At 44.3% G+C, this 26369-nt stretch overlaps 1 protein-coding gene across 3 annotated transcripts; it reads left to right on the forward strand.

The window, feature by feature from the left end:
• The first annotated feature begins 1355 nt into the window (after positions 1-1355).
• On the forward strand, positions 1356-26362 carry arhgap17a (Rho GTPase activating protein 17a). Of its 3 annotated transcripts, XM_034559451.1 has the most exons (21): positions 1356-1897; positions 7746-7785; positions 11112-11216; positions 11434-11466; positions 11934-12010; positions 12796-12907; positions 13365-13441; positions 13633-13750; positions 14335-14403; positions 14592-14673; positions 15759-15886; positions 17203-17314; positions 17668-17749; positions 17886-17966; positions 18061-18174; positions 18330-18421; positions 18992-19139; positions 19457-19729; positions 20459-20595; positions 21124-21654; positions 24157-25996. In XM_034559451.1, the coding sequence occupies exons 1-21, from the start codon at positions 1845-1847 to the stop codon at positions 24348-24350; spliced, it is 2658 nt and encodes an 885-aa protein (XP_034415342.1). In that variant the 5' UTR covers positions 1356-1844; the 3' UTR covers positions 24351-25996. The 3 variants fall into 3 exon arrangements, with proteins under 3 accessions (XP_034415342.1, XP_034415343.1, XP_034415344.1); XM_034559452.1 differs by lacking the exon at positions 11434-11466 and having other exon boundaries at positions 24157-26362; XM_034559453.1 differs by lacking the exon at positions 19457-19729.
• Positions 26363-26369: the final 7 nt, after the last annotated feature.

Genomic DNA, 26369 nt, shown 5'->3' on the forward strand with positions numbered 1-26369 from the left:
GGGCACCGTGGGCGGAAACTGAAGAGCCTCGGAGGAAACACCCACCTAACACAGGGAGACCATTGCTCAGACACACTGAAACCATCCCTGAGGTAGCTAACCCCCAGGGATGAGCCCCAGGGATAACCCGGGTCTCTCGTGTGACAGGGGCCAGTGTAAACCACTGGACCACCGTGATAGCCAATTTTATATAGCATGAGATATATATTTATCTTTAGATTTCTGTTTTCTTATTAGTTTTGTAATAGTTGCTTGAGGAGTGAGTTATACTAGAAGATGGACTAAACAAAAACAAAAAAATGCGTAGACTCTAAATTTGGCTTCAAAGTATTATGGCCTGGAAATATAAAAAAATTGCCAACCAGCAGAAAAGCACAAGGATCTATATTTTACTGCTATCAGTTACTTGAGTTGCATGCCATTAAGGGCCATGCAGTATATGTGGGTTTCTTTTAATATTTGTTTCACGTAAAATGCAGGTTTTTCACAGCACTTTGTGTGTGTATATATGTATATATATATATATATGTGTGTGTGTGTGTGTGTGTATGTATACCCCCTAGGTGACAATTTAGATGAATTCCAATTAAACTTGTGCATTGTATTTGGATTGTGGGAGGAAACCAAAGAGGCTCAGTGTCATCTTGCAGGATGTTTAAAAAACATCAGGATGTGTTTAATTTAATTTTTTTAAATTTGTCATATATACTATGTACTGTACACGATTAAAATGTTTTTTCTCCTCCAGAATTAGACCTGCAGTATTTTGTATCATATAAAGATGGGAATCTGTGTTCTGTTCTCAGAAAAACTAAGTGTACAAAAAGTGTCTGAAGCATCACATTAATTGTTAATCTATATAATATCAACACATTGGAGAGAAAAAAGTTAGATTATCTTTACTCTATAACGGATTTGGATAAACAAATTAAAACTGCTGAGTTGATGATCAGACTTGAGCCTGTTTAAATATAAAGTGGTGTTCTTTAACATTTGGATGCGTATTAGATGTGAAAGAAATGTTTTGAGAAATGTTCTAGCATTGACACAAAGTAATGTTATGAGCTCAGATTATTGCTGCATCACCTATTAGAGGGGTTTAAATACATTGTATGAGTTAAAGCACGATACACGTTAGTTACTCTGAAGCCTTCTCCTCTGTATGAGCAATGCAGAAACAACTTTTTGGAATACATGTACATTATGAATACATGTGTATGTAAAGGCAGTATTTGGTCCTCGTGGTTGTGGTTCTTATTGTGTAGTCCGGTTCGTCTGCGGAGCGGGTTTCCCACGTCAGTGTCCAGGGGGAGGTGGTGCTGTCTGGCAGATGCTGCGGTACTTCCTGCTCTCCCTCCGTGTGACAGAGGTGCTGAGCCGCTGCTGTTCACTCCGCTCTGCTTCGGGAGAAAGCGGCCGACGGATTATCCAGCTCGGTAACGTTAGCTCGTCGGCTAACGGGTCAAGGCAAAGCGGAACGAGCACGAGCCATGCGAAGCCCCCGCCGCAGCCAGTGAAAGTCGCTCCCGGTGCTCGCCGCGGGACTGCTTTAATGCACGGAAACACGCGGAAAAGGAGCTTCTCGTATCATGCCGCCGTCGCCCCGACGGGAACTTTTCTCTAGATTTTTCCACTTGGGGAAAGGCTAGCTTGGCAGCTAGCGAGGCTACGAACTATTTTTAATTGGCTTTGGGCTCAATGGCTCCTGCTTCTTCCTTCTGTCACGGAGACAGCTCGGAGCATTAAACCGGGGGAGAGGGCCCCCGTGAACTTCATGACTAGCCGAAAAGCCCGGCTTTTGAACGCGTAACGTCGGCAGACGAGACTGGCAAAGGGACGCGACCATGAAGAAGCAGTTCAATCGGATGAAACAGCTCGCCAATCAAACTGTTGGCAGGCAAGTATTGAAGTTCACTCTTGACTCACTTTCTGTTGGCCCTTCTCCCCTGAACGCCCGAAGAGGCTCGTAGATTTTAATGTCACGGTTAACACTACTCGTCCCTCACTTTCTGGTTAGTTTTGGCAGTGGGATGGGTTTTTTTTAAAAGAAGAGAAAAATAGTTGTGTAGGCAGAGTGTAAGGACAGGCTTTTCCTGAATGAATGAATGAGTTAATGTTTAAAGGGTGACAACCAGCCTCCAGGATTTGACTGTGGATTAAAGTCTGGATGTGGGAATGCTCTCGTTGATGTCTGAACCCGACCAGATGTCCTCCTGAAGACTGAGTGAGCCATCCATCCACGCAGAGTTAGCGCTATCTGCATGGGAAATGACCACCAGGAGCCCAATGATGACCCTTACTCCTCCTCCCTGTTGGCCCAGGCGCCTTCTTTTATTATCAGGGCTTACTCTGCTGTCAAAATGTGTGTAGAATAGAAGACATGTCTGATGGATTTAGGAAATTATACAGTAGGGCATGTGGCTCAAGGTAGGAATGCATTTTTTTGTATTTAAGTTTCCCATACCACCAATAGACAGACGCCTGTGATGTTAGGCATTCTTATAAATGTAAATTGATGATTTTTAAGGTTTGCTGTGTAAGACGTGCAAACATGACTGTACGCTGCATCTAGACAAATGCTGGTCTTCAAAAAGGCCAAATATCGTCAGTTAAAAATATTATTGGGATTACACTGATGTAGGTTTTCAAAGCAGATATCGGCTGATAACAGACACCAAATTGTGACAATATATTATTGATATGTCCTGACCTCCACTGCCCTGTACATCTCTGGTCATGGGTGCAGCTGAGTTCAGACATCTACTGTTACAGGACTAATATGCTGCAGCAGAGGAGGAGCTGTTATGTACTTTCCAGTTTCCACCTCATGGTTCTCTTCCACTCTGCGCTGATACAGTGGCAGTATGAGCCTCCTCTATTTGTGACGCTCGGCTTCAACCAGACATCAAAGTTAAAACATATAAAATAGATTAATGCGTATAAGTGAGGGATAAGTGTCTGCCTACACTCCAAGCATCCCCCCCCCATTCTGCAGCGTTGGTGCTGTTGTATGATGACACACAGTGTCCCTCTGTTACTGGATATCTAAAGTAGCGAGGTCTTCAGCCTGGCCTTGTGTGGACAGGAGGGGAGTGAGGCACGCCAGAGGATGCTCTCGTGTGTGTGTGTGCAAACAGTATTTGGCACCTAAGGCGGACAGCAGGTGCACCCCGAGTCGTGGATAGTACCAGATAAAGCTACCGACAGGCTGAAAACAATAATGTGTCATCTTTAAGTGGGCAGAGGCAGCGGTGCCACATCGATTATAGTTTCCACATTTGAAAGCATAAAATATTTCCCTGGAACATCAGTGGCCTTTTTAAAAGGTAACATTTTTTCTTTTGTGGCTTTTCCTGCATTTCATATCATCCCAAAGGGAACACATGATAGATGACATGGCGCTGCTAGAAAAACATAAACCACCAGGGAGAAGAGACAAAAAGAGACACAGCATTTGCTCTGCAGGACATTATAGCTCTATTCATTTATTAAAACTAAACGTGTTGGCTAATTGGCCTTCATCAGAGCGGCAAACATTTTGGAAACACTTTTATGCTACTTTGGGGCGCAGCTGGAATACTCATAGTTTCCTCACTGCAGTGTACCGGCAGTAAATTAGAACTGGAGAGGGTGTAATGCAGAAAACAGACTTTTGTATGTGTGTGTGTGTGTGTGTGTGTGTGTGTGTGTGCATGCAGTGGTTGGTTGCTCTTTTGTATACACAAGTAGGGTCAAGCCCTTGTGCACTCGTATACATGCCCTTCAGAATGAGTGACCTGTCGGCGTTTGGATCAGGGCGAGCGAGCGCACTCTGCTTTGTCCATTAAGTTTGGTGCCCGTACATCTGCGTCTGCAAAAGTTTGGATCGCAAAGGCCCTCGCCGCTGCCCCCTGGGTTCCTGTGATTGTGCAAAGGCAGAACACTGTGTCCAGCAAGCAGCCGCTCTGAGGAAGTCTCTCCTTCTTCTTCTTGCAAACAGGAAGCTGCCTCCCGGAGACGCGAGTGTTTTCTAGAGAACAGGAGAGAGCAATCTGGGGAGATGGATGTGGAGACTGGAGAAAGAGAGAGAGAAACTGAGGTGCAGGGGAAAGCAGCATGTGACTCATGCCAGGGAACACAATAAGTATTTTAATGTATTGGAGGCATATTTTAGTTTGCTGTCTTTGAACTCTCTGGCCCCACACATGCGTGTTTGCTGCAGGTTAACATGTCTCCGTTGAATTAACAACCCAGGTGAAAAATAAATATGCTAAGTATATTTAATCTTAGCATACTTGAGTATACTTGAAGCCCTACTAATCATTAGTATACTTAAAGTGTGCTATTTCGGAACAATTCATTTTGTACTTACTATATTTAAGTTGTGATTAAAAGGTATTTAAGTACAATTTGAAGTGCATTTAGTATATTTTCTTGTGCTAAATTGGAACAAATTAAAGTGTACTTGGTACATGACTGTATGTGCTAATATGCATGCTGATAGTTCACTTAAATTATATATTTACAAATATGAAAACATCACATTAATATATTTATTATATTATTTGGTATACTATTGGCACACTATACATATATTCATAATATGCTAATGATATACCAAAAGTATACTTTTATATTTAAACTCTGTATTTATCAAATGTGCTTTTAAATACATTGTTTCAATGCTTATTTAGAGCATACATTTTGAAATATACAACAAATGTTTAAAAAAGTCCATTTAAGTAATTGCACAGAACTTACTCTTAAATATATATTGTATATTTTTCTTAGAATATATTTCTTGAAGTACAATTATTTTGAAGTGTGTTAAAAGTTGAATTTTTAAAATAGTATACTTTTTATATATTTTCAGAAAGTACAATTCTTTGATAGTATATTTGCAATGTACTATTGAACATTTCAGTATATTTTAAATGCATTAAAGTATATATATCTTTCACCTGGGAAGGACAGGCGACACCAGGCATTCCCCTTGTGTTTCACCCGGCCAGGGCCTCGGTGACAAAGAGGTGTGTCAGGTGTGACACGTCAATGGCAACAATGTAATTAATTTAATCATGTTAATTCACCTCCATCACAGGAAGGTTGTACTAGAGGGCGGTCTTGATCATTAAAACCATTTAAGTACCTCATGACACGAATGGTGTTTAGGAAATCTTTTTTTAGATACTATGGGGCGTGTTGTGGAAATTACGATTGACTTTTGTTTACACCTTTCTATTTCATTAATTGTGCCAAGAAGGAAGCATCCTGCTTTGTCATGATGGACGGCTTTAGCTTGGAGTTGCTTTATCTTTACACCAGAACAATACACATGTGATTAAGGTCCTCTAATGTTGTCTTAACAGCTCACATAATCAGACACATTACTGGGGTTGTATGAGCTGAGTCAGCTCCTTTTATCTGGGGCCAGGATCCATTACCTTCGGCTTAAAGCTGCCAACTGTTGAAGCCGTTAGAGGCAGAGCCTCCCTACTTCTCAGCCTGCTGATTGTGTTGTGTGGCCGCTAACAGCCGCTCCATTGTGCTTATGGCTGCAGTATTCACTTACTCCCCTTGCACTCTAATAGTAGGTCGTCATGGTTACCATTCTAATGTAGCGGCCACGGCTGTGCAGTGAGGCTCTCGTGTTGTTAAGGAGTCACATGCGGAGCTCACTGACACACTTTCTCTAAAGGCGGCTGCTTCGACGAGGCACGGCAGGGTCAGCTATGTTCACTCTGGGTCAGCTGATGTCGGCAAAACAATTGTTTTGTTTGTTGTTGCTCGTCCTCGTGGCCTCTTTTTTGTTTCCCCTGCGACACGGTGCTTTTTTTTTTTTTGCGGGTTTGGTCCACACAAGTGTTGCTTTGATTATGCTTTTAAGTGTCAAGAATCAAATGGGTTCTGATCATTCAATTATAATCAGTTTAAGGCAATAATTTCAAATGGCACGAAAACGCCAACAGGTTTTCCTGCTCACATTGACTCAAGTAAGCAGAGCTCAATTAATCGTGAACATCTCGTTGATGTTGCTCCGTTTCTCAGGTAGAGTCTGAGTCTGCCAAAATGCCCCCAGACACGCGTTCAGCTAGCACCTCAATAACAAAGGTTTTGGGGGAAGTCAAGCTCTTTGTGTGCATGTATACATGCCGAATGATCACTTTGCACAGGCGGTGTGTGTGAGATCCATAGTCACGTTTTCATGACCGGATGAAAACTTGATGAATACGTTGGCTTCAAAGACCACAGCATGTAGACAACACCAGAACATTCATTCCATATTGTTGCTTTACAGTCTGTGTTCTTTCTTCTTCTGTAGGTCTTTGTGCATTATTAGGTCCTCAACCACTCACTTCCTTGGCTATGGCTCGCCTCTCCAAAAAAAAAAAAATCTTTCCATTCATCCCCAGCTCCTAGATTAATCTGGTTTGGCACTTCTGGGAGTCTTTAACCCCCCCACAACCAACATCTCTGTATTTGTATTCCTTTCCTTCAAACCACCAAACTATCATCCCTTCTCTGTCAGTCTCTTTCTGTTTCTCCCTGCCTGTGTGTTGTAATTGAAAGCAGCTGTGACGAGGTTACTATAGTTCAGAGAGCAGTTTTTGGAGGAGGGCCCAGCTGCATGAAGAGCTCCAGTCACCCAAAATATAGGCAAGCCACTTTATACACGTCACTTCAGTCAGAAGGCTGAGCTTGCACTCGGAAAAGCAAAAGCAAAGTCTAGACAACTAGAAAAAGTTTGTTCTCGATACAAATTAATCTAATTATCTTGTGGAACAGTTGATTCCTCTCGGGGTAATTACAAAAATAATGTTGTGCACGCCTTATACGGTACTGTGACTCGTGCTTGGAAATTATTCTGGTCCACCATTTTTAAATAATTGTTTAGCTATACAATAAAAAAAGCTAAGGATGAACTTCCTTGCTCTGAGATGAGAGCCAATAAAGACGGGTATGTTTTAAGAGCGTTGTGTTGACCAGTCTCTGCATTAATATCATACAAAATAATTAATATTTCCGCTATTGGTTATATTCCTTAAATTATGGCTTGGTGCACCAATTGTCTGATGAACAGGCAGATAAGTGTTTGGCCTCTCGTATATGCACGATTGATGTCGTTGGATGTTTTTGATTTATAATCTATGTTAAAGTATTTGTCTGCAATCTAGATTAACTGTTTTTGCTAACTTGAGTCTCTCTCGTGGTTGCAAGTAAACAAGCTTGACCCACTTGACTGCAGTGCAGAAGTCAGCAGCCAGTGTGTGTGTCAATGTGTTGATAAGCAGTGTGAGCTTAGCCTGTGTTTCCCAGCCTTCTCCCTTTAAGTGAATAATCTTTCTGACCTCTTCAGGTCCAACTATTAGTTTTCTATTAATAGGCTCAGACAGAGCTGCACGGCACCCTGAGCCTGTGTGATTTAGCCAAACTGAGTCTTTGAGTTTGGTGATGTGTACTATCGGATATAATTCCAGCATGTCACAGTTCATGACTGCAGTCGGAAGAGATGCCAGTTTTTTGCCTCCGGCCTTTGACACAGCTGGTTGGGCCATGGAAACAAACTAAAGAGACTTACCCTTTCTTGGATGTCCACTTCAATACTGGAACCATGCGTGGAAACCAGTCTTCAAGGGAGTGGTGTCATTTGTCTAGCAGATAATTTCACACTGACTGCACACTGTGTTGATGTACAATTACTTATCTGCTCTGGTTGTCTGCCAGTACTAATCTGTGTGCTCTCTGTTGTCTTTTCTCACCCACAGGGCGGAGAAAACAGAAGTCCTCAGCGATGACCTCCTCCAGGTAAATCATTAATCTGACTGTAGAGCTCTGACCAGCTCTTAACACGGCAATGGCTGCATCCGTTCAGTTACTGTCCATGGATCAGTTTGTTTCCTCCCAAAGTATTGCTATGCATGTTGAATGAACTCATTTGAAAAGGACAACTGTTTTTCTGCTGTTCATCTCTGCCTGTATTCTTCCTGTAGTTTAACCACCAGTCATTTTCTGTCCTCAACACCTGCTCCAACTGTGCACTGAGTTGACTTATCGTGATATTGCAATATGTCCAGTAATGGATGCAAATCACCCGCCAAAGCAGTGAGCGCCTCTGACACCATGCAACATTCAGACTACATTTATTTAGCAGGAAAGAGTCTGATTTGAAGCTTAATGAGCAGCTGGACAATGTGCTGGCCAAGGCCAAAAGTATGCACGTTTCCACGCCAGCCACGCCAGCCAAACAGCAGCTGATGACACTTATTAGAGCCTCCTCTCTGGTTGAAGATTATTAATCAGTGGGTGCAGCACTCCTGAAATTAAGATACGCAAGCTCTGGGATTGCTGACACATGGTTGACACAAACACTTCTGTAGTAACAAAAAGGGCTGAAGAAGCCACACAGAGATCAGTGACGCTGTGTTTTTATATATCTATCACTTCTGAGGCAGACAGCTGGTTGGAACAAAACATTGGCTGCTCAGCAAAGACATTCCAGGGATGAAGACTGTCTTTGTGTTTTGAAGGCGGGGGGGGCGGGGCGTCAGATGTTAAAACAAACTTGGCATTAATCACTGAGAACAGCCAAGACCACAATGCCTGACACCCTTTGTTGTTTTTATTCTTCTCTTCAGCCTCTTTTGTAGCTGGCGCATGAACATACACAACTGACAAGACGTTTAATACTTTCTTTTGTCTCGGGAGTTTATGAATATGGGAAACAGTGACAGCTACAACATCAGAGTTAGACGTTGAGTTGGCATGAGTTGTGTAATGCAAGTGGACGAGCGATCAGCGGGGACTTGCCACTCAGGATGCTTTTCACAGAGTGGAGGACACATTTTATGACTAATATTATCACCTTTCACTGTTCCTCAAAGACACAATCGTTTCTGCTTCTGTCTGGAAGTCCGTGAGACTCTTTGCGGTCTGTTCCCCACTTCACAGGAACTGATAAAGGGAGTAAAGGAGGGAGCATTGGAAATCATTCGACCCCTTAATTCTCAAGATGACTGTCGCTCTCCAAAACTTCCAAAAACTTTGAATACACTCCACAAAAAAAGCATTCTTAGTTTTACCAGGACTTTCACAGTGTGCTCTTCCTTTTAACCACTTCCATCTATGAAGAAACAAAAATTAGCATTAAAAAAAACTTATTGGATGCACCATCTGAGATTCCCTCTGTCTTCGTTGGATCCCATGTACATCTCAGCTGTGAGTCCTTATTCTGAGCCCCTGCAGCTCAAGACTCTTTTTGTATAAGGTCCCTCAGGGTGCCAAAGAGCCACCCAGCATTCTTGGGGTCAGCTGTCTGGTAGCAATAAGGTAGCAACCAGCTGTTGTTATCGCTGTCATATATCCCTAATACAAACGTATTAAAAGGGTATTTATTTGTTTGGCACTGCATGATTCCACACTTCATGCGTCATGTTATGTTATTTTTGTTCATTCTGTACATGTCCAGACATGTTAACATCCTCTCTTAGGAACCAATAAACAAACGGAGACCAACACCCTCTCTGTCTGTCTCCTCCCTGTCTGTCCAACTTGGTGTTGGGATTCCCTGCTCTCTGACGCATCATGGGATTGACCAAGTGTTGACCTCATCACATAGCGGGAGGAGAAAAAAAACACACCCTGTCGCCTGCCGGGTGGACTTCTTGACTCCTCCGCCCGCATATTTCATTTTTTGGACTGTGTGTGTGTGTGGAACCCCATTGTGTTACAATGAGAGGAAGAAGAATACTCCCAGTGCCATGTAACCCAAACATTTCCAGTACACCCACACAGGAACTTCGTCCCACTTAGAGCACGGGGAGGGGAATCCCTTGCTTGTTTTGTACCAGGTACTAACCGGGCTGAGTCTAAGAAGTGTTTCCAAGCCCACAGCTTATTGCAGTGTGCCCTTGCGTGTCCACGCATGTGCTTGGCAAGTTTATATTTGACCCAGCTGTTCTGGGAATGCCGGGGGCCACCACGGGTCGGCAATGACGTAAGAGCGCGAACACAGAGGGAAAGGAGGGGACGGGGGCAGCGTTCGGAAGGCCGATACCGGCCGAGGAATTCCTGAGATCCCACTGCATTCTGTTTTTGGAACTCAATTGTCTGACATTTGGTTGGTCCTCCGAGTGCATTTGTCTTCCTCCATTTCTGCTCATTTTGCCCTCTAGACCTCAGTGTTCCATTTATATTTGGCACATTGTTTGTCCCAACTCTTTAGTACATGTTTATCCCTTCTTTTTTTTTTTGAGACACTTGTGGACTCCTTCTTTCTCTCGCACGTTTTGCTTTTTAGCCTTGAAAAAAAACAAAAAGCAATACACCTGAAGACACACCTGGACGCGGCGCATGCAACCTGCTTTTGACTTTCTCACACTCGCTGCCGACTGAAACCAGTCCTTTGCATCGTCAGACTTTTGAGTAGACTTGAACGGTAACTTGCAATCATCACTTCTATTCATGTGGTAGTGACAGCCAGCCTCATGTTGACACTGACTGTCCCAGTCAGACACCTGGCATGACACAGACAGTGAATAGTCATCCTGCAGAGTTTCAGTTGGCCTCTGTCCTTAAGCCTGAATAGCTGTGACTCTCATCAATGGCAGTATTATATCTCGTCAGGCTAAAAGCACAGACTGGATCTGTGTGGTTCGACAGGAGAACGCCTGTGCAATCCAAAAGGACTTTTAAAAGCCAAAGAGCCCCTAGTTCGCGGTCACAGCCCATTGGCCGTTGCTAGAGAGACACTTCCGATGAGTCATGTGTTACAAAGATAACATTCCAGCATTGTTCTGCAGGGACAGGCCTTATCAATCATGCATGCACTTTGACCCCTGACTCCCTCAAAGCAGCCACAAATCAAATGTCTGCAAGGAACTGGACCTCATCGGCCATCAACACTGCAGACCCAGTGTCATGATGCTGTACAGAGACCGCGTGTATTGTTTCTTCAAAAGCAACATTTCTATGACCACATGGTGAACCTTTTTAACAACACAAACGCTTCATGTAACCTGCAGCTCATAAATTGTCGCGCCTTGCTGTGGGAAGGGTGATGGTGATGGCATATGACACGCGTATAGGAGACGTCTGCTAAATATCCGTGCTTGCATCTCTTGTCTTTGGCACAGATTGAGCGCCGCATGGAGTTGGTGCGCGTGGTGTCCCACAACACGCACAAGCGGATGGTGTCGTGTCTACAGGGACACATCGGCGCAGATGCAGAGAAGAGACATGTGAGACATCAAGCTTGTTCCAATGAAACATTTGTCACCTTTTTTAAAAATGAAAAACTAACCAGATCATTCTGTCCCAGGATGTGTAATACCCTTACTTTTTATATCGCCTCCTGCACAATTGTTGAGATGTTTTCATTCAAAGTGTCCATAGTGAGTAGGTCCATGATTTATCTTTTGTGTTTTCTACCCAACACCACCCAAACACGCACTACAGTCCGTACCACGCCTCTATACAGGAAATGGTCAGGTAAAAACACTGATTACTTATCTCTCTGGTTCTCAGCACCACTCGCTCCGTTTCCCCTTCAGACATCTGTCATCTTTACTCACTATGCATGACACTTTTGCCTCTGGGATTCTCTGGTAAAAAATAAACAGGATGTTGCCCACTCATGAATGTTTTGCACAGATGTAAACTGTAAAAAACCAAAACAAAAAACCAATCTCCAGTGTTATCGTTTGATTGATGTCTCACTTCCCTAGTTGGCATCTAGCATCCTTTTAAAACCTGTATTTTCCTCCTGGGCTCAGAAAGCTCTCTTCCTCTTCCTGACTGCATTTACTGCTCAATGGAAAGTCCTTGATGCATTTTCCATTGGCTTTAATGCCAAATACTGAAGCTACTGTATAGAAACGGGTTCCCTTTGTGTATATTTCGTAGTGTAGTGGTTTATGTCGCAATGGATGTCTAATCATTTTTGGCATCTGTCACAGAAAAAGCTCCCTCTGACTGCACTGTCCCAGGCGATGGTGGAAGGTGGGAACCAATTGGGAGAAGACTCCTTGATAGGGTGAGTTTGCGACTGAATGACAAAATCAACAGACAGATAAACAGTTGCTCCTCCTTGGCAACGGTTTGTACCGGTTCTCTTAGGCGAGGTTCAGATCATTCATCGAAACGGAGAGAAACACACAAAACGGGAGCGGACAGTTTAGTAGTTGAGGATCTAGAAAGTGAGAGTGTCCAAAATCTACACAGCGGCCATGTGTCTGGCAGTAATGAGGAAGGGAAAGTATATCAGATGGTCTGTCAGCCTAGACTTCTTTTTGTATTTCAAGGCTGAGGGTTTTTATTCCTGAATACAACTGTGATTCATGATCGCAGACGAGCTGTCACTCGGCCACTGGGCTCCAGGATTTGGGCAGCTGGCGAATGATGACGATTATGGGCTGGGAACAGAGGACGAGCTGCAGCAGATTGTCATCCTTCTGTGTTGTTATTTCTTCTCAGGAAGATGTGTGAATATTACAGATGTCACACCTTCACCTAATAGTGGTGGAGTGATAATTGGGCATAAAAATGACTCGGCTGTGACTAACACGTGTGTGTGTGTGTGTGTGTGTGTGTGTGTGTGTGTGTGTGTGTGTGTGTGTGTGTGTGTGTGTGTGTGTGTGTGTGTGTGTGTGTGTGTGTGTGTGTGTGTGTGTGTGTGTGTGTGTGTGTGTGTGTGTGTGTGTGTGTGTGTGTGTGTGTGTGTGTGTGTGTGTGTGTGTGTGTGTGTGTGTGTGTGTGTGTGTGTGTGTGTGTGTGTGTGTGTGTGTGTGTGTGTGTGTGTGTGTGTGTGTGTGTGTGTAGGAAGATGATGGAGGTGTGCGGCGAGGCAGAGAACCGCCTGGCATCAGAATTGATGCAACACGAGCTGCAGATAGAGAAGGACGTTCTGGATCCTCTCAGCCAGCTAGCAGAGGTGAGGTTTCTTTTTGGGCGAAATTAATTTTTTTAAAGTTTTTGCATGAATTCAAAAATGGTGAGGTTAGAGAAGGAGAAGTGAAAACAAAACTGATTCTAATCCTGATGAAATGAGGACTTCCGTCATTACAGGCTGTGGTTTTCCAAACATGAGTAATTGTTGGCTATTAGACATGTGTCTCTTTGTACCCGTAAACCGAGCACTTGGGCTTGTTTCTTGTACACCTGCACTTGCTACGGTCTTGCTTTAGTAACTATCTGCCATTTAAGTGTAAATGTTAATTGTCATCACTTACTCAACAAACTGAAATAGGAGTAAATGCCCCAATAGTTGGAATCAAGCTTTACACGCGTGCAAAGTATTTCCGTTATTAATCATTAGAAGGGAGATATTTGTCATTCTAACTTCTCAGGCTCATCCGACTTGTAATTGTTGTCGCTATAATGTTTTGTAGTTGGACATTCCCAACATCCTGAAGCAGAGGAAACAGCTGGCCAAATTGGTGCTGGACTATGATTCTGCCAGAGCAAGGTTTGTCCATCCACAGCTCACTGTCTGTCATCATGTCGTATGCGTTGCACTTTGATGTTGTGTCGGCTGATGCATCCGGACCACTCTTACATGAAACTGGTGACTGGAGTGTCACTTTTTTTTTAGACTTAAAACAATGTCGGGTAGTCTCATTTCCATTTTCCAATGTTCCTTTGTCCTTCCAAACTCAGATGGTTGCAGGCAACCAAGTCAATAATCTCAGGAACAAACACTCAAGCACTGACGGCCAAGGCTGACCTACTCAAGGAGGAAATGGACGAGGCCATGAACAAAGTGGAGCTTTGCAAGGTAACCAGCATGAGTAAAGATGAGTCGGAGAAACTTTATTAGAGTCTTGGTTATCAATATCATAGAGGGCTTTTATAGAGTTAAAGCAACTAGAAGTAGGTCTCATCAGATGTGTAAACTGGGAAACGAATGACCACAGCGACCGCTGGACTCCCGAGACCCTTAGGGCCCTCTGACCCAGTTTGCAGACGCACACACTGAAAATGCCCCGTCAGCTCAGCTCGGCGTGCACGTGCATCTATTGAACCACTGCTGAGTTTTAGTGTGTAGCGGCTGCGTGATGCGTCAGGTTTTCTATCCAGGAAGCGCAGAGCCGTGTGTTTCCCCCTGCAGAAGCTTCCCCTGCCCGGTCTCATTGAGTCCTGCCGACAGCAGGAGGATTTATGACTCGCGTGTTGCACAGATCAGAGGCTAAGCTGACCACTGACGTCTGCCCTCGCACCACTTGAAATACGCATTCAATTGACGTATGACACCATCGACTGTTGTTCTTATTGTAAAGCCCATTGTGACGGTATTAAGATTATGTTTGTCATCTTTTAGTGCTTCACATTTAAATTCCTCCTTTTCTTTTTATCACCCAGGATCAACTCGCTGCAGACATGTACAGTTTCTTCTCAAAGGAAGGGGACTATGCCTGCTACTTTGTAACAGTGAGTACAGCGTCACACCAGCAAGCCCAAAGATGTGTGTTTGCGTGAGTGTTTTTTGTCAGACAGCTCACAGCTGCAGAGTTACTGGGGAGCAGACTATTTCTATTCACTTTGCTGTCGTGTCTCTTACTGCTCGTCTTATCCGACTCACCCTGATCTATTTCTCCCCGTGGTTTCTGTTTGTGCAGCTCTTAGAAGCTCAAGCTGATTACCACAGAAGGTCTCTCACTGTCCTGGAGAGTGTCCTGCCAACCATCCAGGCCCAGCAAGGTATGATACATGCAAACATGCCTTTCTGCATACACAACCTATGAACACAAAAACAATACAGCATTGCAAAAAGAAGACGCATACAAGAAGCCTCTGTGCCGTTCACAATATGGAACCTCTAAACGCATTTCCTGAGTGACTACTCATGTTTCTTCTTTGGTCCCTGTGCGGTTTGGTATCCCTTTAAATAAACCTTTTCCTGTTGGGCACAGGAGAAGTGTGAGAAGCTTGCTCAAAGGTGAGCTGACCGGTAGTTGCTCGAAGGAGAAACCCTTTCCTATACCCCCTTCACATTGGCTGGGCACATACAACCAGCTACTGTACTTTTCGATTACGTCACTCTGGTCTGTTTTTATAAAGTCCAGAAGGTAATTGTTAAAGATCACAACTGAGGCCCAGATTTGAAAGAATAGCCTTTTGTTTTCTTTCGCTCTCCAAAAATAATCAAATGTTCCATTTTACAAACACGTCTCCCTTTTTTGCGTGTTTTTTTGTTGTTGTTTTTTTTAGGGTGTGCAGCCGTGACGACGGTCTTATACAAGGGATGTTGTTTTTGTTATTTATGTGTTACAAACATGTGGTCTAAACCAGAAGAGCATGGTGCCCCAGCATGTGGCGATGACTCACAAACTCCAAACACACACACACACACACACACCACCACCACCATTTCTCACACCCACCTGGGTTTTGCAAGCTCTCCCTCCTCCGCCTCCCTGTTCACTAGCACATAAGCTCTCACACACACACGCATGCACACAGAAAGAGGATTGCACTGTCACTCCCGCTGACGAGGAGCTTGTGGTTATTATTTGACGGCACCCTGTAGGGGGAGTGAGTACTGGTTAGGAACTGGCCTGAGGGAGACCTTTTGACCCAGAAATCTGCCATCCAGACCAGCAACAAGTCCTGGGCCAGTGCTGATTTTAAGAAACGTTTTTTTTAATGTTACATACCAACTGGCTGAGAAAAACTGTCAGCCATTATGCTTGCTTGACGATACAATACATTTGCAACAGCAGAAGTAATGCAAATTAAATGACTGTCGCATCACTGCCACCAGTAATTTTTCTCTCTGTATTTAGACTCGTGGACAGAGAAGCCTGCATTTGGCACCGGGCTGGAGGAACACCTGAAAAGGAGTGGAAGGGAGATCGCTCTGCCAATGGAGGCCTGTGTCATGATGCTTCTAGAGACTGGCATGAAGGAAGAGGTAAATGAGTTAAAATGCAGAGAGATGATGATCCTGGAACAGGACAAGGAAGCCTGCCCCGTTCGTAGCATCCTACATGATTGTTCTGCAGTATGGATGGAAAGACGCGAGCGCTGATCCGCCGAGTGAAATGAAATTTATGCTGATCCTCGTCTCCTTCTGTACGACGCGTGCGATAAGAGACTGAAGGAAGTGAAAAGAAGTGCGTTGGTCATGTGGTCAGCATGGGCCCTTTAGGGTTGTGATGCTTCTGGACTATATTGCTTATTTGCTGATTTCATTAGTAATAATTCTTCCTTGCCACATTTTTAAGTAGCTCATAGTTTTTGACGACGAAAAACAGAACTCAATGGAAAGTGAATTTTGGACTTGGATCAATCGGCTAGTCAGAGACGCAACATCTGTTTGCTAACACCGTACATAACATAACGTGGGTCCTCTGCCCCTTAGCAGACAGAAAGTGATGAATGCAAATATGAATGTATATTATGGTCGGATGTAATTTATCAGGAGATCATCTTTTAGAGGTCACTTCATATCTAACGCCAAGCTAGTTCCCCGTATTGAGACGGTGTTTGCTTAACTGACACCACTGCTCCTTTTTGTTTTCCTTCGGCTGCCATGTAAGTTAAAGAAAGTGCTGGCACAGCTCATTAAAAGTCACATGGAGCTGTGGCTGTGATTAGCGGCTCCGCTGGTCATTGACATAATTGAAACCAAGCTTCAAACTTGTTTGTTCAACGTCTTCAGACACCAGGAAAAAGCCTGATAGAGGAACCATAAACAGGGGAAGCTCCTGCATCTCTGTAACGCTGTTCCAAAGAAACTGTCAGCCATTGTGCTGCAGTGAAGATTTAGGATATGTTTGTGATGGCCCTCCCCAATACAAATGTAGAATACAATCCACTTGTCTCCTGTTCATAAATCTGATTCCTTTTTGTCGCGCATGTCTGTGCAAGAAAAGGAAAAGGCGATATATATATATATATATATATATAAATATATATATATATATATATATTTATATATTTATATATTCCCTGGTGAGTCCCGTCTGTGTCACTCTGGTGTGAAGGTGGCCTTTGTTTAAGTGTCAAAGTAAAGAGCGCGCTGGGCTGCGAGTGGCGGCTGTGTTTGTTTGCCTGCTTGAAGGTTTCATTATGTGCAGCTGGCAGGGGGAGTTTATGTCGTGGATTTATACGGACAGTATTTGTAGTCGAGTGCGTAGGTTTTTCAGAGAAAGCACAGGGTGTCTCATGTGTGTGCACATTGAATGCCGGCTTGTGTCTTACTTCCTGTGTGTGTTTGTGTGTCAGGGTCTGCTCCGAATCGCAGCAGGTGCGTCCAAGCTAAAGAAGCTAAAAGCAGCGCTGGACTGTTCCACGTCACAACTGGAGGAGTTCTACTCTGACCCCCACGCGGTCGCTGGTACGTCCCAAACCAGAGTCACGTTTGGATTTCATCTTTTGCTGGCGTAATGCTTGGACCAATTCTCTCATTTATATTTTATTAAAATCTAGAAACGAGTGAGGTTGTATACTAAGGCCAGTTTAAACGTATTTAAATGTCCAGTATTTATTTCTGTCATTTTCTCAAACCTGCTGCTTAAACATTTGAATAGTGTAGGAATTCCCAATAAAGATGTCAGAACTACATTTGATAATGAACTATTTGCATTTCACAATTCGCGGATCATGTTGAAAGTTATACTGAAACTTCTCCCAGGTGATGTGTTTGTTTGCTTCAATGTGAAAGCTATATCTGCGGTTGTGTGGTTTCAGGAGCTCTGAAGTCCTACCTGAGGGAACTCCCCGAACCTCTAATGACGTACCAGCTTTATGATGACTGGATCCAGGCATCCAGGCAAGGCTCCTCATATTATCACTGGGAATAGAATGTATCGATGCTCAATGGGTCTATCACATGATTATTTTGGGGCATTTAGCCACCCGAAGACTAACCTAATAATGTGCTCTGCTGTCATTTTCTATCTCTCCAGTGTGTCAGACCCAGACAAGAGGCTGCAGGCGCTATGGGTCGTATGTGACAAGCTACCAAAGAACAATAAAACCAACCTGAGGTTAGTGGTTTAAAGAAAGGTCATGACGGCGAATGCTTTGATGTCTTTTGTTTGGTATGAGACACCGTTTACAGCTGTGCTCATTTCCCTGCAGGTATCTGGTGAAGTTTCTAGCCAAACTGGCTCAGGACAGCGAGGTGAACAAAATGACTCCGAGCAACATCGCCATCGTCTTGGGACCCAACCTGATGTGGGCCAAGACTGAGGGGTGAGAGGGCTTTCTGTGTTATAATGTAATAACCTCTGAGAGGCACGGCCCGTGTCCAGGGTGGTGAAGAGGATAGACGGTTAATTTAACTAACTCCAGTCCGCCATTATGTTAGAAAGCATCTAATTTCTGCTCATCTGTATGTGTCCACCCAGGAGTCTGGCTGAAATGGCTGCAGCTACTTCTGTGCACGTGGTGGCCATCGTGGAGCCCATCATCCAGCATGCCGACTGGTTCTTTCCTGAGGGTAGGTTATGTGTTCGCTTTATAATCTGACCTTATTTTCCTTTTTTTCTTTTTTTCATCATTGTAGCCAATCAGGGCCTATTTTACACCAGAGATTCAGGGTGGATATGATTTGATATTTACTGCTAAAAGAGAGTCGACCGTAATCAAGCTCCCAAGGATCAAGATTAAAATCACTGCTGTGTCTGGCTCAAACTTCGGTTTGTAGTTTGGAGGTCAGCCCAATGGCTACAATGAAAACGTACAAAAACAGATGTCATATAATCCCCTTAAATCAGTCGGTTAGAAGAAGTAAGTCAAGTACTGGTATGTTTAGCAGACCCCTTTTTAATATATTTGACTTTAAATAAAAAATGTTTGGGCACCTCCATTATTGGATAAAGACTGTCAGAATTATTATTTTAAAAATGGGTGTACTCTTCGTTTCCCAGTTACACCCTCACTACTTTGGTTGAAACATTTTGCGTTATTGCCGCGCTTTGTGTGTGAGATGAAGCATCCGACGTCCTGCCCAGTTTTTGATTTAGTTGCGTCTGTAACCGGTTGTCTCCGTCCCCTCCGTTTCCTACAGATGTGGAGTTCAACGTGTCCGGCATGTTTGCGATGCCGACACCGGCGTCCAACCACAACAATCACCTTGATTATGACAGTGGCACCATTGAGAGGAAGAGGCCTGGCAGCATGGTGGGACCAGACAACGACACAACGCGCAAAGACAAGTAATCCACCTGGAGTCGCTTAGCACCCGTTACTAGAAACCGCCTTGTTTCCACGGCTTCTCTGGCCCACAGCATTCCTTACTTACTCTGATTAATTTAAATTGTTTTAATCCAGCTGCTTTTTCTGATCCATGTCTTTCGCTTCTAAAACATGATGTGGTTGATTTGATAGAAACATTTTTAGTATGATCCTCAACACTGTTTAAAATAAATAATTGCTTCTATCTGTGTGCTCTGGGGTTGTGGCAATTCAGTCTCCTGTTGTAATCTAAGACTTTTTGATCTTGAACTTTGGTCTCCCTGCTCTCCCTGTGTAGCACCCCTAACAAGCACTCGGACCACACCCTTCGTAGAGGCAGTAACACCTTAGGTAGAAAGCAGCACACTTCGCCTGCCTTCCAGCCTCCTTTACCCCCCGTGGAGGCTCCAGGGCACCCGGCCGCGCACGCCCCCCAGCCCTCGGCTGAGCCCCAGCCACAAGCTCAATCAGGGGGCTCAGGGCCTGACGCTTCCCAGCAAAGCTTGGCGCAGAGTCTGGCCGCGCTCGCGGCCGCTCAGCAGCTTCTAGCCCAGCACACTGAGGAGCTCAGGTAAGGGCTGCCTCTCTGCATCTCTGCTGCAGGTAGAGAATAACACCACATGCCGTACAGACTGACACAAATGCTTTTACACTTTCAGTGTTCATGTTACGGGAAGACATTAGTGCCTTCTCTGAGAGGCCGGTCTGACGGGCATCTTGAAGTACAGTGCATTTGGATCAATACTGCATGCCTCACAGACATCTCCCTTGGTCACTAGTTTTCTTACACCACCACCGGTACCAGCTATGCAGACTTGTCTGACTTCAGCCCACAGACGCAGCACAACAATGGCTGCTGTCATTCCGCTAGCATTCACTCTCGGGGCCTCTCGACTTCCCATCCCTCTGCTTTCCTCCCCGGATCACTGGAATCAGCAGGAGTCTCGCACTAACTGGCCCAAACTGCTTTGGAAAGCCTGGACATGGGTGCCTGTTATGCAACGTCTGAAGGGTGTCTTTGATTTAGCTGCTGAAAGGACAACCTTCTTGTTGGGCTATTCACTTCAGCATTCTTTTGGTCCTACAGACGATGTTGGGAAGGCACGTCTGAAGTTGTGAGGTTTATCAATGCAGCGGTGTAACATTGTGCTGTATAAATTTGAATAGTTCTAACCTTTATTTAACAGAATAAAACACTCAGAGGTGGATGCTGGTGTATAAGCATGCAATAATCAGAACTTCAGAAAGTAGCAGTGTGCAGGTTTATAAGACTTTCTTTTTCCCTCCTCCGTCTCTAAAGTCACCTAAAGCAACGGGACCCCACGCCTCTGCTCCAGAGGAACGGCTCTGGAGGAGGGGGCCACGCTGTGGTGCAGCTGGGAACTGGGACCCCCGGGGCTGGATCCATGGGGCCCAGTCCGCATATGATGCGTAGAGGTAAGAGTCTGTGGTAATCTGGTTCAGGTCATTCTTTTCCCCGTGACTGCTACTATATCCTTTGAGTTGATCTCGGATGTTCTGCTGTACACGGCTTACTCCTGAAAAACACACACACACACACACACACACACACACACACACACACACACACACACACACACACACACACACACACACACACACAGACACACACACACACAGACACAGACACAGCTAGTCCAGCATGTAGCTGCCAGACCACTTAAACGTCACATGCCCTTGCTTCCTTTAAAATTAATACCATAGCCTATGTTTATAGACTTGAATTTATGCCCTTATGAACTCAACAGTATAAGGATATACTGTTGAGTTCATAAGGTCATAAATTAAATTCAAGTGTTGAGATATGTTGTGATTCTTAAATTCAGACTGAAGTCAAAGGAATACCAAACACACAGTGACACTGTTTATTTTATTATTTATTGATTCACATTTTTGTCCTGTTTAGTTTTTCCAATAATCACAAGATTTGCGATATAATTCCAGGTACCAAGAAGCAGGCTCCCGCCCCTCCCAAACCAATGAACCCTCCACCCAGCCAGCTTTGTAATTCAGTGAGCCACGCCTCCTCGTTCCAGTCCCTCAGCCCCACTCCCAGACTCTTGTCCAGCCACTCGCCCACCACGCCCACCTCTCCCACCTTACAGCCATGTGCCACACCCAGGCGGCACTCCAGCAACCAGCCCCCGATCCAAGCACCCAGCCATCCGCCCCCAGAGCCCCCGTCACAGGCCAGTCCTCCGACGCAGCCCGCATCCCTCGGCCAGTCCGGTGGGGACCAGCAGGGCTCGGACCCCTCACCTCCAGGCACCCCAACCCCTCCAGACACCCCTCCGCCTTCCACTAGCACCCCGGACGTAGCTCCTCCGTCCCCGTCTCCGTACCAGTCGGGCTCCCTTCCCCGGCCGCGACCCGTCCCCAAACCCCGGAACAGACCCAGCATCCCTCCGCCGCCCCAGCCCACTGCACTAGCCAGTGACTCCAATGGGATCTGTGCCACTGCTTACAAGATGATAGGTGGGTGGTGTCTCATGTAGTTAATCTATCTCGACTTTTACCATTTACTCCTAGCTGAATACCGATGTGCTCTCTTTCTAACAGTGTTGCATTGTATAACCTCCACAGGTTAAAGAGGCACTTTGGAGAGGTTTGTTGTTATAAACCTTTTCATTAGCAGCACATGCCCTTTTTGTTTACCTCCTAGAATGGTTTTGCCTGCTGCCTCCATCAGATATCATGAACCTACTGAAGCCCTGATGCACGAATGTCACTGATGCACATGTGCTGGATGGCGAATTCTCCCGTGTGGGTCCATTAAACCTCAGAAAAAAGGGGACACAATGAGATGACATGGCGTCTTTTGCCATTTATTTGTAACAGCAGGAATGGGTTGCTTCAGTTGAGCAACAATAAAAGACCAACATATGCAATATGACATGTCGTCCATCAGGGCTATCATTCATCATGAGTCACTCATCATTCACAGCCACTGAAATGTTGTATCATTAAATAATAATAATAATAATAATAATCCATTTAATTTATATAGCGCTTTTCAAGATACTCAAAGACACTTTACATGTTACATTATACACCGTAGACACAGCTACGGGGTGCAATGCAGGGTTAAGTGTCTTGCTCAAGGACACATCAACTAGGGCGGGGATTGAACTACCAACCCCCCACTGACCCACAGTCGCCCCACAAATACAGGTTTCACCTGCAGAACTGAATTGACCAACGGCTCATTTTCACCCCCCGACTGTCAGTGGGTAGATTCTGTTCTGTTTCACAGCCGCGGCCAAACTCATTAAGTTATGTTGTGTCCGTCCGTAAGCCCGTCTGTCGGTCGCATCCTTGTGAATGCGATATCTCACGACCGCCACGTGGGAGTTTCCTCAAATTCGGTTCAAACGTCCCGTTGGACTGATGAGGAGTTGTTGGTCAAAGGCCACCGGGTCCAATATCTCAGGAACGCCCCGGAGGGAATTTCACAACATCTGACACAAACATCCGTTTGGACTCGAGGATGAACTGAGAAATGCTCTCCAATATACGTCCAAATATTCATTTTTTAAAAACACAGGTTTTAACTATTTAAATATCTATTTTCTCTGTGAGCATATCCGCCGTGCGTTAGTGCGCCATTATGAGCTGAACTTGTCGGGCTTTTCGATAAGACGCCTCCTTATTTTATTACAAAAACCTAAATAAGGCAGCTGGCTGGAGGGTCATATACTATGACATTTTGTATGACATACTATATCATGACATACTTTATGGCTTTTTGATGACATACTTTATATACTATGATGTATTTTACGACATTTTCCTTACATGATATTTTATGACTTTTAGTGACTTTTTATTGCATACATGTCTTTTTACAACATTTTTTTGAAACGCTATACGATGCCCTTTTTATGGCATGCGTTCATTTAATTTTATATAGCATTTTTTGACCTACTGTATTATGACAGTAGGTAATAATTCGACATATTATACTTTGACATTTTTTATGGCATACATTCAATGTTTTTTATGACATAACAGACCATGACTTTAAGGCATTTTTATGACATTATACCCTGACACACATATTCATGACATACTTTGCAATGACATTTTTTACATATAGCAATTTTTATGGCTAACTAAATTAGGACATTTCTCGACGTACCACACTGACCTTAATGACCTTTTTAATGGCATAATAAACTAGGACATTGCTTATGACATTATATGTATAAACACTATGACGTTTGTTGTGGCATACAATGTCATACATTATGTGAAATACTATACTGTGGCATCATTCTAGTTTGATCATGAAACCCGTGTCCATCTGTCGAGCACGTGTGATTGTCATGCATGCTCTTGTCTCGTCACTAAAATCCCAGCTGAAGATGACATGCATGTTCAGTGCATGTTTAGTGCATGTTTAGTGCATGTTCAGTGCATGTTTAGTGCATGTTCAATCTGCTCTCTCTCACAGACACATGCAGCTCTCAGAAACCGTTTCTCCTGAGTTGTGATCACAGCTGAGGAAGTCCAAACTGCTTCGCCACACTTTCAGTGTCTGGTGGAACAGCGCCACCTGCTGGCCAACAATCCGCCCCGACCGTGCTGCTGTTAGTCTGCTGAGCCACCGGGGCGCCGTTTTAAACTATGGAAAATATTACACGGCTGCATTGGATGGCATAATTGCAACCGCTTTAAATGTTTTCATACTCCAGGGATGAAGCTCCACATGTTTGTGATTATGGCCCCTGTTCGTCTGATGTGGGCTTAAACAGTGCATTTATCTTTTTGAGGATGTTTATGTAATGTTCTGTGTGAATCTAGGAGATTTAATTATATATATTTGTTATTATGTAAAGCGTCTGTGTTCCTTTGCACCATGAAAGTCTTTAGCATAAAAAAACCCAAAACATGTTTACGGTAGTTGTCATTATGAGTTTTCTTTGCTGTCTCCCCGATGTGACTTTCCCCCCCCTCGTCCTCTTTCTTGCTCTCTAGACCCGGTGATGTCTTTCAAAGGCCTCAGTCGAGCTTTGGTCCCAGAGTTCGCTGTGGACCAGCAGCCAGTGACAGCCTCCTCCTCCTCCTCCTCCTCCTCCTCATCCTCCTCCTCCTCCTCCTCCTCCTCCTCCTCCTTCTGCCTGCCTCCTCCCAAAGACTGTGACCTGGACTCTGAGAGCACGGTCCTATAAGGAGGAGACGATGACGCGCTCCGGTCCAGCACCCCCATGCACCCCCTCCTCTCATCGTACACACACCTCATGTTTTCGTCCCAGCCCATATCTGCAGCCCTCCAGTTCTCCCAGTCCAGCCTGTATGAAGGACTTTACTGGGACAGAGTGCCCCTTCTGGCGACCTCGGTGGAGGCCCAGAGCTCCTGGTAGACGATGGCTATGATGGTGGATACCGTTGACTAGAACGGGTTCATGTGTGTTGACAGCTGATGATGTCACGGTCTGTTTCATCCTCAGCTTTTTAACTGGGAACCTACTTCTGCAAGAATTTTAATAATCAATTAAGATGTTTTTAAGTAAATGTATATATTTTTTTTAAAAAAGTTACTTCGTTATGTTTTGGGAAATTGTAAGTTAGCATTTTTAATTATTTTGGGTAATTTTATAGAGCAAATAATTGGACAACTTATTGAGCAGATGAATTGCTAATTGCTGCTCGTCATTGGGCAAATCCCCATAATTGACCTCCACCACCTCCTTCAGGTAGCTCTCATTTCCAGTCCAGCTGTTAAAGCTGTTAAAGCTGTTACTAGCCATCATGTACTTTGTCCCCTTGACCTCCACAACGGCGCCAGATGCTAACGCCTCTACTGTGTAATGCAGCAGTTATCTTTTTGCTGCGCAATTTTACTGACAATCATACCGCAGAGGACCGCTGGTTATGACATGATGAGCAATATGAAGCACGGGCACTGACCCGGTGAAGGCCAACATGTGGACTGGCGAGACTCGCTTGGAATTTGGCGTATGGGTTTGTATTTTTTTTATGTTTAAAAAATGGCCTTAGAACAAGCAATTAAAACCTTTCTATAGCACGGAGGGGGAGGGGGAGGGGGTCAGCAGGTCATGTAGAAACCAAAACTGTTGCTTTAAGTGTAGCTGGTGACTGCAGGTTTCCAGTCGTCTCCAACACTTGATTTTTTTGTATGGAAACCCCCAATCCCATTTTGTTCCCTCTCCTGTATTTATTTAATGATTTTAAAAACACATTCCCTGTGGCTTGACGTAATTAATGCAGTCTCTTTAAATGTAAATCATGCCTTATGGGTTCCTTCCAGAACATGTAATAAGCATTGTATATTTACTGTATGGAGGATATACTTGGCTCCGAGTACTGCAGTGTTTCCAAGAAGCTGTCTTGGCAACGAGTTTCAGGGACGTAAGGAAGGCAATTTGACCCTCTGCAATAGAAGTCTTGTATTGTTCCACTAAAGGTGTGTATTTAAATGTGTTTTGGTTGATCTCTTTGAGTTTCATGAGCAGAAAGAAGTAGCAGGATTAAACACCCACCCAGCCTGAACAGTCAGTATTTTGCCTTCCTGTTTTTACAGTGATCTTTAGTTTGCTCCCGAGTTAAAGCACCAGACTGTTGTGAAAGGACAATTTTTACCAGCCGGAACAGAAAGATGCAGAAACAGCTGATGTTGCACTTCCAATGAGTGGTTTCCTATAGTGAACTGGTTGAGAGGATTTTTATTGTTTATTTGTTTTATTTCCCCGTCTTTCCCACTGAGCTGAGAGCATGCTGCGCTGTGACCAGTAATGAATTGGTGTTAGACTTTTTTTTTTTTGCCAGGTCAAAAGATTAAAAATGCTTTGTTGTATTTTCTGTGCAAGTTTTGCTTTTTATGGCCTCGGATGTAGTGAGCTGACCCAATATGGTACCAATGGAGAACGTCTTGGATGCTGCAGGTTTCCCCCCGAACACGAGTTTTGTCTTTCAGAGCCGATGGAGCGTTTGAACCCGCTCCTCAGCTTCTGGAGCTCGCTGCCTTACGCGGGTATCCGGAGCCTCGTGTCTAAGCTCTGCAACATGGAACACATGCCATTCAATTGATAATGCTGCATTTTAAGCTCCATAGTTTTTGTATGTATGCCGTCTGGTGAGCTTAAATATGGAATAGATACATGTCATATGTATGCTTGGTTATACACCTTTCCAAAGAAAAATAAAGTATATGAAGAAACTGTTTAAAT

The sequence above is a fragment of the Cyclopterus lumpus genome, chromosome 19, assembly GCF_009769545.1.
Source record: "Cyclopterus lumpus isolate fCycLum1 chromosome 19, fCycLum1.pri, whole genome shotgun sequence".
NCBI lineage: Eukaryota > Metazoa > Chordata > Actinopteri > Perciformes > Cyclopteridae > Cyclopterus > Cyclopterus lumpus.